Here is a 12078-nt window from a genome sequence, read left to right as displayed (position 1 = left end):
TGAGTAAGAACTGTTAAACAACTGATATGTACCATTTTTTCAGACTTAAAATAGTAAAAAAGTAAAAATCCTTTACTTTTACCAGAAATCTTCAGTGTTCTTTATAATCCGGTGCTCCTTATGTATGAATTCTACCAGGTAAACACCAGGTCAGGTATTAAGGAGCAGTAAAGACACTCCACTGAAGTACAGAGTTATACAGGAGTTTCAGTGAAGTTTCTCCAGCACTAAGGCTGAAGAAGCACTTGTATTAGCATCGGGCAGCATTTACTAGCGCTAGCAGTTAGCTAACAGTGCTGCTGCACCCACCCTTAGTGGAAATCTGGAAATATATATATATATATATATATTAGTGCTGGGCAGTATGACCAAAAAATGTTTATGGACCTCGTATATGTATATGGATATCACAGTATTTATTATTATTATTATTACTATTATTATTATTATTATTATTATTATTATTAAATATGTATTTTTTTTGCATTACAAGGCTTTTTATATATGTTTATATATGAGTTACTGTACTGTTAGGAGTACATATATTTTAAAACACTTATACACTTATATATACACATTATATGAAGAAATCTGATTTTATTATCAGAAAAACAGCTAAAGACAACAATTTTAACAACAGACCTGAACAAGAGCCAACAACTTTAACACAGCTTCCTTTACAAAAATAAAATAAATATTTTAAATAGTTCTATAAATGCTATAAATACATTTAGGTATTAAATGAGATAATAATTATTAGTATTAATATATTTAAACAGGGCTAAAGTCACTGCTCTTGAAGTTTTTTTGCACCTCGTATCCAGAGTTTTAGGGAGTTTTATCTGTTTTGTGGAAAAAATCATTCTGTACCAGGACAGATCAATTTTGGGTTCGTCTGGGGGATGAGAGATACTGTTTTTCTAAGATGTGGATCGTCTGCCTAATTCCATTCCTCTGTTTTTCTCCGAGTGAATAATTGGGAAAGCTTTGCTCGTTTGCTGTTGTTTTTCTATTTAACTCGAATATAAAACACTCATACAGTGAGGAACAGCAACAGGTGCTCCTCAGATAAAGTGCAGTTTTTTTATGTTTCTCTCAATGGCAGGACGGAGCAAGACGAGAGTTTAGAACCACAGTGCTGAGCTAACGTCTCTCCAGTGGGTTAGCTTGTAATGCTAACTGGCTAGCATTAGCTAGCGAGCTGTACATGTATGCTTCTTTGTGTGCCTTTTAATATATATATATATATATATACATATACTAGTGCTGGGTGGTATGACCAAAAATGTATATCACTGTATTTTGATATGGTTGCACTGTATATTACGGTATTTTTATTATTAATTGTATTTATTTTTGCATTACTGGGCTCTACTCTACTCTTTTCTAAGATGTGAATCAATTGCGTAATTCCATTCCTCTCTCTTTCTCCGAGTGAATAATTTGGAAAGCTTTGGTCGTTTGCTCTTATTTTTCATTTTTACTCTGATTAAACACTCATACAGTGAGGAACAGCAGCAGGAGCTCCTCAGATAAAGTGCTGTTTTTATGTTTCTTCAGGCAGGAAAGAGTGAGATAGGTTTAGCTTGATATGCTAATTGGCTAATGGTAGTAGTTAGCAAGCTGTGCCAGTATGCTCCTTTGGTGGTGCTGTTATAAGGTTATAATATATATTGTAATTTTTTTCTCAACTATGCCCCTCCCCTTACCTGTGCCGTCAGGTGTGGAGCGGACGAAGGTGGGCAGCATCTTGACGGAGGCGGTCAGGTTGGTGTCTCTGCCCAGACCTTTATCCATCTCCCTCCTGAAGCGCCTGGAGACGTCCATGAGGTTCTCCTCAGAGAGACGCATGTGATACAGGTACTTATCCACCTGAGGAACCAGAGAACAGAGGGAGCAGGTAAATCACCACTGCACAGATACTTATATACAGCTATTTATAGGTTTATGTTTGAGTAAAATGAACATTGTTGTTTTATTCTATAAACTACAGACAACATTTCTCCCAAATTACAAATAAAAATATTCTCATTTAGAGCATTTATTTACAGAAAATGAGAAATGACTGAAATAACAAAAAAGATACAGAGCTTTCAGACCTCAAATAATGCAAAGAAAACAAGTTCATATTCATAAAGTTTTAAGAGTTCAGAAATAATCAATATTTGGTGGAATAATCCTGGTTGGTTTTTAATCACAGTTTTAATTTCATGCATCTTGGCATCATGTTCTCCTCCACCAGTCTTACACACTGCTTTTGGATAACTTTATGCTGCTTTACTCCTGGTGCAAAAATTCAAGCAGTTCAGTTTGGTGGTTTGATGGTTTGTGATCATCCATCTTCCTCTTGATTATATTCCAGAGGATTTTAATTTAGTAAAATCAAAGAAACTCATCATTTTTAAGTGGTTTCTTGTTTTTTAGTCTTAAGAAGAAGATGTTCTCTTAATATCTATAAATCGACGGACACCACAGTGTATTATAAATTATTACACAAATAAATGCATTATAAATGTATAATAAATGTAGATGAAGTAGATGTAAAGATGTATTACACTTAGTTCTCTTTTATAAGCATGTTTCTTTCTTTATGGCCCTGTTTAAAAAAAAGGACAGTACCCTTTAAAGCAGCTACATGTGTATATTTATATATATATTCATATTACTGAGGGCAGGGAGGCACTCAGGAACAATGCTGGCTATGAGAAATCTGAGCAAGTACACACACACACACACACACACACACACACACACAGTTCTGAGGTCAGAGGGGTCAGCAGGACAGTACTGTCTGAGTGAGTCAGTGGAACGGCCGGTTCCGTACGCAGGACTGATCACATGACCACAGCCTCAGATCTCAACTCATGACTCACAAAAGAGGAACTGTGTGTGTGTGTGTGTGTGTGGTTATAAAGTAAATGTATAAAGTGTGTGTGTGTAAGTTTATATTTAGATTGAATGTAATTAGTGTGTGCATAATGTATGTGTGTTTATATTGTGTGTACACAGTGCGTGTATATTATACGCATAGTGTGCGTCTCTGTGTGTGTATTTGTGTGTGTGTGTGGTTTATGGTTGTATAGTAAATGTATGTAGTGTAAGTGTGTATAGTTTGTGTGTGTGTGTGTGTGTGTACGTATATATATATTGCGAGTGAGTGTACAGAGCTTGTATATATGTGTTTGTATAATCAGAGTGCATGGGTCAATAGTGAGTGTATATATATCTTTATACTGAGTGTAAATGTAATTAGTGTGTTTGTTTGCTTGTAGTGTTTGTGTCTATAGTGTATTTGTAAAGTGTTTGTTTGTATAGTTTGTGTGTATGTGTGTTTATGAGTGTGTATGTGTTAATTATGAGTGTATATCTGTAAAGTGTTCGAGTGTATATCTATAGTGTTTGTGGAGGGTGAATGTACATGGTGTGTGTATATAAGTTTTTATTATGAGTGTGTATGTGTGTATATGTATTTATTGTGTGTGTGTGTATATGTGTGTATAGTTTGTGTATATAAGTATTTATTATGAGTGTGTGTGTGTGTATGTGTTTATTATGTATATGTGTGTGTGTGTGTGTGTTTATTATGTATATGTGTGTGTGTGTGTGTGTGTGTGTGTGTGTCTCTATAGTGTGTGTGTGTATGTGTTTATTATGTGTGTGTGTGTGTGTGTGTGTGTGTGTGTGTCTATAGTGTGTGTGTGTGTGTTTATTATGTGTGTGTGTGTGTATGTGTTTATTATGTATATGTGTGTGTGTGTGTGTGTGTGTGTCTCTATAGTGTGTGTGTGTATGTGTTTATTATGTGTGTGTGTGTGTGTATGTGTTTATTATGTGTGTGTGTCTCTATAGTGTGTGTGTGTATGTGTTTATTATGTGTGTGTGTGTGTGTGTCTATAGTGTGTGTGTGTATGTGTTTATTATGTGTGTGTGTGTGTGTAGTTTGTGTATATAAGTATTTATTATGAGTGTGTATGTGTTTATTATGTATATGTGTGTGTGTGTGTGTGTGTGTCTATTGTGTGTGTGTATGTGTTTATTATGTGTGTGTGTGTGTGTGTGTATGTGTGTATAGTTTGTGTATATAAGTATTTATTATGAGTGTGTATGTGTTTATTATGTATATGTGTGTGTGTGTGTGTGTGTGTCTATTGTGTGTGTGTATGTGTTTATTATGTGTGTGTGTGTGTGTGTGTATGTGTGTATAGTTTGTGTATATAAGTATTTATTATGAGTGTGTATGTGTTTATTATGTATATGTGTGTGTGTGTGTGTGTTTATTATGTGTGTGTGTGTGTGTGTGTGTGTTACACACACTGGTCAGCTGATTTCCTGGTTCTGGAATTCCCCTTTTTCCTGTTTAAATTATCAGATTTGAGAACTGAAGCTCAGTGATCTGCTGCTCTACACTGATCTTCATCCTCATCATCATCATCATCATCCTTATCCATAAACATGTGCAATAAATGAATATAAATGTACTCTGATATTAATATTGTGTATATATTGTGGGGTGGGGGTATAGTAGTGTTGATAGAGCGTCCAATAGAAACTCATCCCACACATTTACTATGGTTTAGTATCTGCAGTGTCTTTAGGTTAATAAAGCAGCGTGAGGACGAGCACTGTCCTGCTGTCCTGCTGTCCTTCTGTCCTGCTGAAACAGATCAGGGACATTTGGACATTATAGATCCTGTAATGAAGATTAAAGGTAAAGACATCTAAAAAGGGACATCTAAGAATGAGACTGAAAGTAGGAGACAGTCCTTCAGAAACCCCACCATTACCACACACACACACACACTCCAGGATTGCGCAACCCTAGAGGCAGCCGTAGACATGTGACCAGACACCCGAGGAGGGAAGGAATAACACAGACGTCCTGTAAAAGCAACAGCACAGCGTCCACCCCCCCGCGCTACCACACCAACCACCCCGCCCCCGACCTGCCCCCAACCCACCCACTACAGTAAACTATCCCAACAGCTGATATAATAATCTTCTGTGGGGGGTTTAGGATCTAATACCACTTTAAAAAGACATTTTATTATAATAAAAATATTATTAATAATAAAAATATTAATAATAATAATATATTAAGAAATAGGCAAAAACAAGTCTGATTTGTGTTACATCTTGTTTTTTTTCTTTTACTTTTTCTGTCTTCTTTCTTTCTGTCTTTTTTGTTTGTCCAGTCTTTTGTTTTTCCCCTTTTCTTCACTTTATCCATCCTTTTATTTCCTTGTCTCTTCTTCTTTTATTTTTATTTATTCCTTTTTATTTTAGTCTTTTGTTCTTTGACTCTCTTTTCTTTAAACTTATTTGTATTTATTTATTTATTTCTTTCCTGGTTTCTTTTTTCTATTTCTTTCTTTCCTTCTCTCATTCTTTCTTTATCATACTAATATAGATATATATTTATATATATTTTTTTATTTATTGTATTTTGTTCTTTAAATCTCTTTTCTATTTCTTTCTTTCCTTCTTCCTTTCTTTCTTGATCATTCTTTTTTTAGTCATTGTCTTTTGTTCTTTGTCTTTTTTCTCTTTCACTAGATTGACAAGACGGATACATTTATGGATGGATGCACCGGATTGGATGGATGGATGGATGGATGGATGCACCGGATTGGATGGATGGATGGATGGATGCACCGGATTGGATGGATGGATGGATGGATGGATGGATGGATGGATGGATGGATGGATGGAAAACAAATGGATTAACAGAGATTGTCAAGATGGATAAACCTATAGATGGACAGACATCATGCAGACAAAAAAAAAACACAGTACTCACATTATAACTGCTTTGATAATTAATGTATTGATCTCCTTGTTTAGTTAGAGGATTGATTGATTGATTGATTGATTGATTGCTGCACTTCAGTAAAGGCTTCAGTCTAATTCACTGTTCTAAACATGATTAATAATCAGATCTAATAAAGTTTGTAGCACACTGCATTGTGTTTTTATAAATGATAAGTATCTGATCTGACCCTTCAGAGTCTGACCCACGATCTATACACAGATTCTGATCAGCTTTTCGGTTCAGATTTTACAGATGTGCAGAACACAACATCTGTACCACATCATCATTTCATCATTAATGTATAACTGCAGCATAGAACAATATGATTATCTGCAGAAAATCTAAAAAAAAAAAAAAACTACTGGTACTGGGCTAGTGTAAACAGGGGATAAATCATATTAGATTTATAGTTTTATTTTTTTAAATTGGTCCAAGTTGTACCAGAACACAGAATAGGAGGGTAAATGAGGGGCTTCTGTAGGTCAGAACAGGAGCTTCTGTCTGTAAATGACTCTGATGAGTTCTGGTGGAACACGCAGTTCTATCAGTGGAGGAGCGGCGGCTGTAAAGGTCACGCGCCGGGCGAGCGCCGGTTCATACCGCGGCGGAACGAGACGGGCCGGACGGGAAGTGTTTACGGGTTTACGGCTCTGTGGTCACGTGACCGAGCCGAAGAGAAAGGAGCCTGATTAACGCAATCAGCTGTGGAGTCATCCGGATGTTATTTATCACATCATCTCCAGATCCAAACAAAGGGCACAGAGTGATGAGTAACCCCGAGAACTCTCCAGAGACTGCCACCCGGCACTTCCCGTCTCTGTGGCAACAGTGCCGGCTCTCGCCAGGCTGCCAGGAGGCAACGGGGAGTAGTGCTCCACTCATTTGGAGAGAATAAGCTTCCAGTCTTTAGAGGCATTAAGAGTATAAGAATATATAATAATATATGTGAGTTTCTTTAATTTTATCAAATTAAAAACCTCTGGAATATAATCAAGAGGAAGATGGACGATCACAAACCATCAAACCACCAAACTGAACTGCTTGAATTTTTACACCAGGAGTAAAGCAGCATAAAGTTATCCAAAAGCAGTGTGTAAGACTGGTGGAGGAGAACATGATGCCAAGATGCATGAAAAAAAAAACTGTGATTAAAAACCAACCAGGGTTATTCCACCAAATATTGATTATTTCTGAACTCTTAAAACTTTATGAATATGAACTTGTTTTCTTTGCATTATTTGAGGTCTGAAAGCTCTGCATCTTTTTGTTATTTCAGACATTTCTCATTTTCTGTAAATAAATGCTCTAAATGAGAATATTTTTATTTGGAATTTGGGAGAAATGTTGTCTGTAGTTTATAGAATAAAACAACAATGTTCATTTTACTCAAACATAAACCTATAAATAGCAAAATCAGAGAAACTGATTCAGAAACTGAAGTAAAGCTCTCTTCATTTTTTCCAGAGCTGTATTATATGTGAACAATCATAAAAATAAACACAATAGAGACCATATCACTATTATCTAGTATTACTGAGGTTATGTCCATTTAATGTACGACAAATCGATAATATAATTTTCGGGCCTAGTTCAGACTAGTTCAAACAATATTGGTGTAAAAGCATCTTAAAACTTAGTAGTTTTTAAGAGAATAAATATGGCTATATATTATATTGTAATATAGCCCTCACAGTCAAATCAGGTCACAAACTGTGTACACACACACACACACACACACACACTCACACAAAATTGCAGCAGACATCCTGCTCTTATCTCAATATAGAGGATGTTTAAATTGCCTCCCTTCCCTCACATTTACACCAACTCATACACTTCATAGACAAAAGTATCAGGACACTTATTTCTCCTGAAATCAAGAGCACTGTAGTGGTGCTGTGTACACATCACAATACAGGACTTTATATATATTAAATTATATTCCATATATCTCAATTTATTGCAACACTACCTGTTATCTATCTGGTTGTCATTGTTTAAACACAAAATACATATTCTGCCACTATTAAGTACACATAAACCAATAATTAAAAATCAATACTAAGTTTTAAATATCAATGCTGCACTGCAGAGCAAAATATCAGAATACGATACAGTGTTGATATTTTCTTACACCTCTACATGCATAACTAATCACCATCTTCCCAACTAATCAATAAACGCCCAACTCATAACCAGCTCATCTCTAATCACCATCTCATCAACTCCACAACTAACCACAACCAACTCATCCCCAACTAATAACTAAAGGTCCAACTCATCACCAACTCATCTCTAACTAATCACCATCTCATCACCAACTATTCCTTAACACTCCAACTAATCACCAACTGTCCAACTAATCACCAACTATTTATCAACACTCCAACTCATCATCAACTACTCCAACTAATCACTAGCAACTCATCTCTAACTAATCACCAACTATTTATCAACACTCCAACTCATCATCAACTACTCCAACTAATCACTAGCAACTCATCTCTAACTAATCACCAACTATTTATCAACACTCCAACTCATCATCAACTACTCCAACTAATCACTAGCAACTCATCTCTAACTAATCACCAACTATTTATCAACACCCCAACTCATCATCAACTACTCCAACTAATCACTAGCAACTCATCTCTAACTAATCACCAACTATTTATCAACACTCCAACTCATCATCAACTACTCCAACTAATCACTAGCAACTCATCTCTAACTAATCACCAACTATTTATCAACACTCCAACTCATCATCAACTACTCCAACTAATCACTAGCAACTCATCTCTAACTAATCACCAACTATTTATCAACACTCCAACTCATCATCAACTACTCCAACTAATCACTAGCAACTCATCTCTAACTAATCACCAACTATTTATCAACACTCCAACTCATCATCAACTACTCCAACTAATCACTAGCAACTCATCCCTAACTAATCACCAACTTCCTAAATCATCCACAACTCATCCCCAACCTCCGACTCGGGGCTTTATACCCCTCTAGCCCATGTCTGTCATTAGCAGGGTCTTACGTGGAGAACACTAATGAGGGCAAAACAGTGAAAAGTGAAAAGTCTGAATGGTGAAAAAGTGCACAGGGTTTTGTGAGATGGTATGTGAGGTTCAGTGGGTTGATGTTTGCTAATGTGCTTTAGGGAGTTCCTGTCATCATGCAGAAGAAGGTAAACACACTCTAACACACACACACACACACACACACACACACACACACACACACACACACACACACACAGCTCTCAGGCCTCCCATTCCTTAGGAGCAGCTGATGGAGGCCGGGCCGTGCGGAGGTGGAGGTAGAGGAGGTGGAGGAGGTGACGCAGTGTTCAGGGCTGGACCAGAGACCCGTGGTTCAGGTTACACCAGTCTCTGTGGGATTATTCAGCGAGAGCACTGAGAGGAACCGGCGTGGCAGGAAGCAGCAGATCTGCTCCTGACCTCCTCGTGCCCACGTAGTGATCCAGCCGTGATCACGCCAGGAGCTGCCAGGGGTGCCAACTTAACACAACACCCCTCTGAACCACTTACATAATTAAAGAGCTCACGAACCACCGCTGCTCTCGTTCACTCTCCATTTAAACTGAACTTAGTGATCTTTAAAGTCTGTGAACACATTTAGATTATATAATTCTACATCAATTCCACCCAAAACCTCTTCAGACTTTCACACTTAAGTCCTAAACGCAGATAAAGAGAATTAAATCAAACATTTGCAGTAAATGTAGATCAGTTCTACATATTAGAGTGAAGGAATCTTAGCCCCGCCCCTCACATGAATTGTTGCTTCAACTCCACCAATAATATTTCTTCTGGATAAAGGGCAGAACTCTTTAACCGTTCTTAAGTAGAACCACAAGTGTGAATAGGGTCATTGTCTTGCTGCATGATCAACACGGTCTCCTGGGATTCAGCTCACAGAAAGATGACCTAATTTTTTTTTTATATTTAATGAAAAAGAAAGAAAGAAATCTGTCTTTCTATACATTTATTCATCTGTCCAATGTTTTACCCGTCCATCCTTCCAATCATTCACCAATTAATCCCTATTTAGTTGCTGTACATCTGTCCATACATCCATACATCGTATCTTATTTAACATTTTTTCTTGGTCTTCTTCTGTCTGTCCGTCTGTCCGCCTGTCCGCCTATCCATCCATCCATCCATTTACTTTACCTATCTGTATGTCCTGGGTCTGTCTGTCTGTCTGTCTGTCTACCTAACTATCCAATGTTTCATCCATCTGTCCATCTATACATTTACTGTACCTGTCTGTCTGTCTGTCTGTCTGTCTACCTAACTAGCCAATGTTTCATCCATCTGTCCATCTATCCATTTACTGTACCTGTCTGTCTGTCTGTCTGTCTGTCTGTTTCATGGTTTCATCAATAATAGCAAGCCACCCTGGTCCAAATGCAGCACAACAGGCCAAAAGCACAATACTACCAACACCACGTTTCACAGAACGGATAAGCTTTTTATTGCTTGAATACAGCATTTTCCTTTTTTAAAACATCAAATGTTTCATTTGAGATTATATATATATAATTTAGTTTTTTTATGTTGCAAGAGCATAGTTATCGCTAAAATACCATGAAATATTGTGATATTACTTTATTACCATATCGGCCACCCCTATTTTAAATCAAATCAAATTAATTTTTTTATAGCGCTTTTTACAACTGATGTCACAAAGCAGCTTTACAGAGATGTGATCACACTTTTGAGATTTATGTTGAAATAAAGAAAACTTTCAAACACTAAGTTACTGTAGCTCACATGGTACTACTTCCTACCTACTCCACACCTCCCTCCTCTCTCTCTCTCTCTCTCTTTCTCTATCCCTCCCTCCTCCTCCTCTGCTCTCTGTATACAGAAAAATGCGGAAACTCAGCTTCAGAAGCTCCACGCAGAGTCCCACATGTTCCTATACCGCTTTAGAAACCTCTAGCTTCACAAACATCACCTTTACATCATCATCATCTTCATCATTTACATCATCTTCATCATCATCTTCAGCTCACAAACTTCCCCTATACTCTATATGATGCAACACTCCTCCTTCAGAAAGTCCCATCTTCTCCTCCAGCACGTGCAGACAGCCTGGCACAGATACTGGCACTGGAGGAGGGGCTTCATTTCCTTAATAGCCAATAGATAATACAGATAATAGATATATAGATAATAACAGATGATGGTACACGGATTCCGAACTTAAACTTAGAGTTTAAACAACTTTAAAGTGTTTAAAACAACGACAGAAGAGTAAAGGTGCTTTTAGGTGCGCTAATCTTCTACCGGTGTTCTGTCTGATTGTGTTACCATGTCAAATCGTGTTACATTATAATATATTTAACAATTAAAACGCAGAAAAGTTGTATTTTTTGGGGGGCTTTCTCAAGCACAAAGTGTTGGTAAGATATTTAGAGCGTTGTATTATTTTATGAAGTTAATAAAATAAGAAAAAATAAGTGATTAGAAACCATTTCTTGTGTTTATTATATTTTATTTAATAAATTATTATTTAAGTAAGTAATTGACCTCTGCACCTTCGTAACACTCAAGCAAATATAATACAGTAAGCAACACTAAGCTCAGATTGTAAAATCCGAATTAAACTCTTTAAAAAAGGTTTAAAACACATGCCTCCGCGCATGCGCACTTCCGCAAGTAGCATATACCGGCGGGTAGCGGATCCCGGCACGGCACCGGCTCGCTCCGGCGCGGTAGTACTCACGTTCTGCGCCTGGTCATGCTGAAGCTCAGACACGTAATACGCCAGCAGGTGCGAGGCTATCATCTCCGCTGTTTCCGATATTCTGTCCCCTCTTCTTCACCTGGGTTATCTCCTCTCGCGCTCGAGTTTATCTATCGACCTGTATCGATCTATCAACCCGGCTCAACTTTCTCTCCAAACTCAGCCTCTCAGGCCCCTCCCCCTCTTAAGCCACTCCCCCAGCGAAAGCCCCTCCCCCTCCCCGCCTCCCACACTCTTCTTCCTTCAAGCATTCGCGGTGACGTCACGCCCTCCTTGACCCGACCACCCACCCCATCCCCTCGCGTCACCGCGATTCTCGCCTCCTATTGGTCGGATGTAAAGGATGTGTCGCGGTTAGTTGAGTTGGATGAACTGAACTAACCAGCTAACTGTATTAATTTATTTATTTAAATATATATTTTTATAATTATTAGTTTTATTTCATTCACTTAAAGAAGTTAAAATATCTA

At 37.5% G+C, this 12078-nt stretch overlaps 1 protein-coding gene across 1 annotated transcript in view; it reads right to left on the bottom strand.

Moving 5' to 3' along the window:
* Window positions 1-11790, bottom strand: part of hk2 (hexokinase 2) — a 73875-nt gene extending 62085 nt beyond the window's left edge. The window contains exons 1-2 of the mRNA XM_049470726.1: window positions 11588-11790; window positions 1710-1872 (exon numbers count right to left, since the gene is read on the bottom strand). Of these exons, the coding sequence (XP_049326683.1) occupies window positions 1710-1872; window positions 11588-11650 (226 nt within the window). The 5' untranslated portion in view covers window positions 11651-11790. The remainder of the gene's footprint in view (window positions 1-1709; window positions 1873-11587) is intronic.
* Window positions 11791-12078: the final 288 nt, after the last annotated feature.

This window comes from Astyanax mexicanus, chromosome 22, assembly GCF_023375975.1.
Source record: "Astyanax mexicanus isolate ESR-SI-001 chromosome 22, AstMex3_surface, whole genome shotgun sequence".
NCBI lineage: Eukaryota > Metazoa > Chordata > Actinopteri > Characiformes > Acestrorhamphidae > Astyanax > Astyanax mexicanus.
The sequence above is the reverse complement of the archived record's forward strand: the minus strand, read 5'-3'. Positions and strand labels throughout refer to the sequence as shown.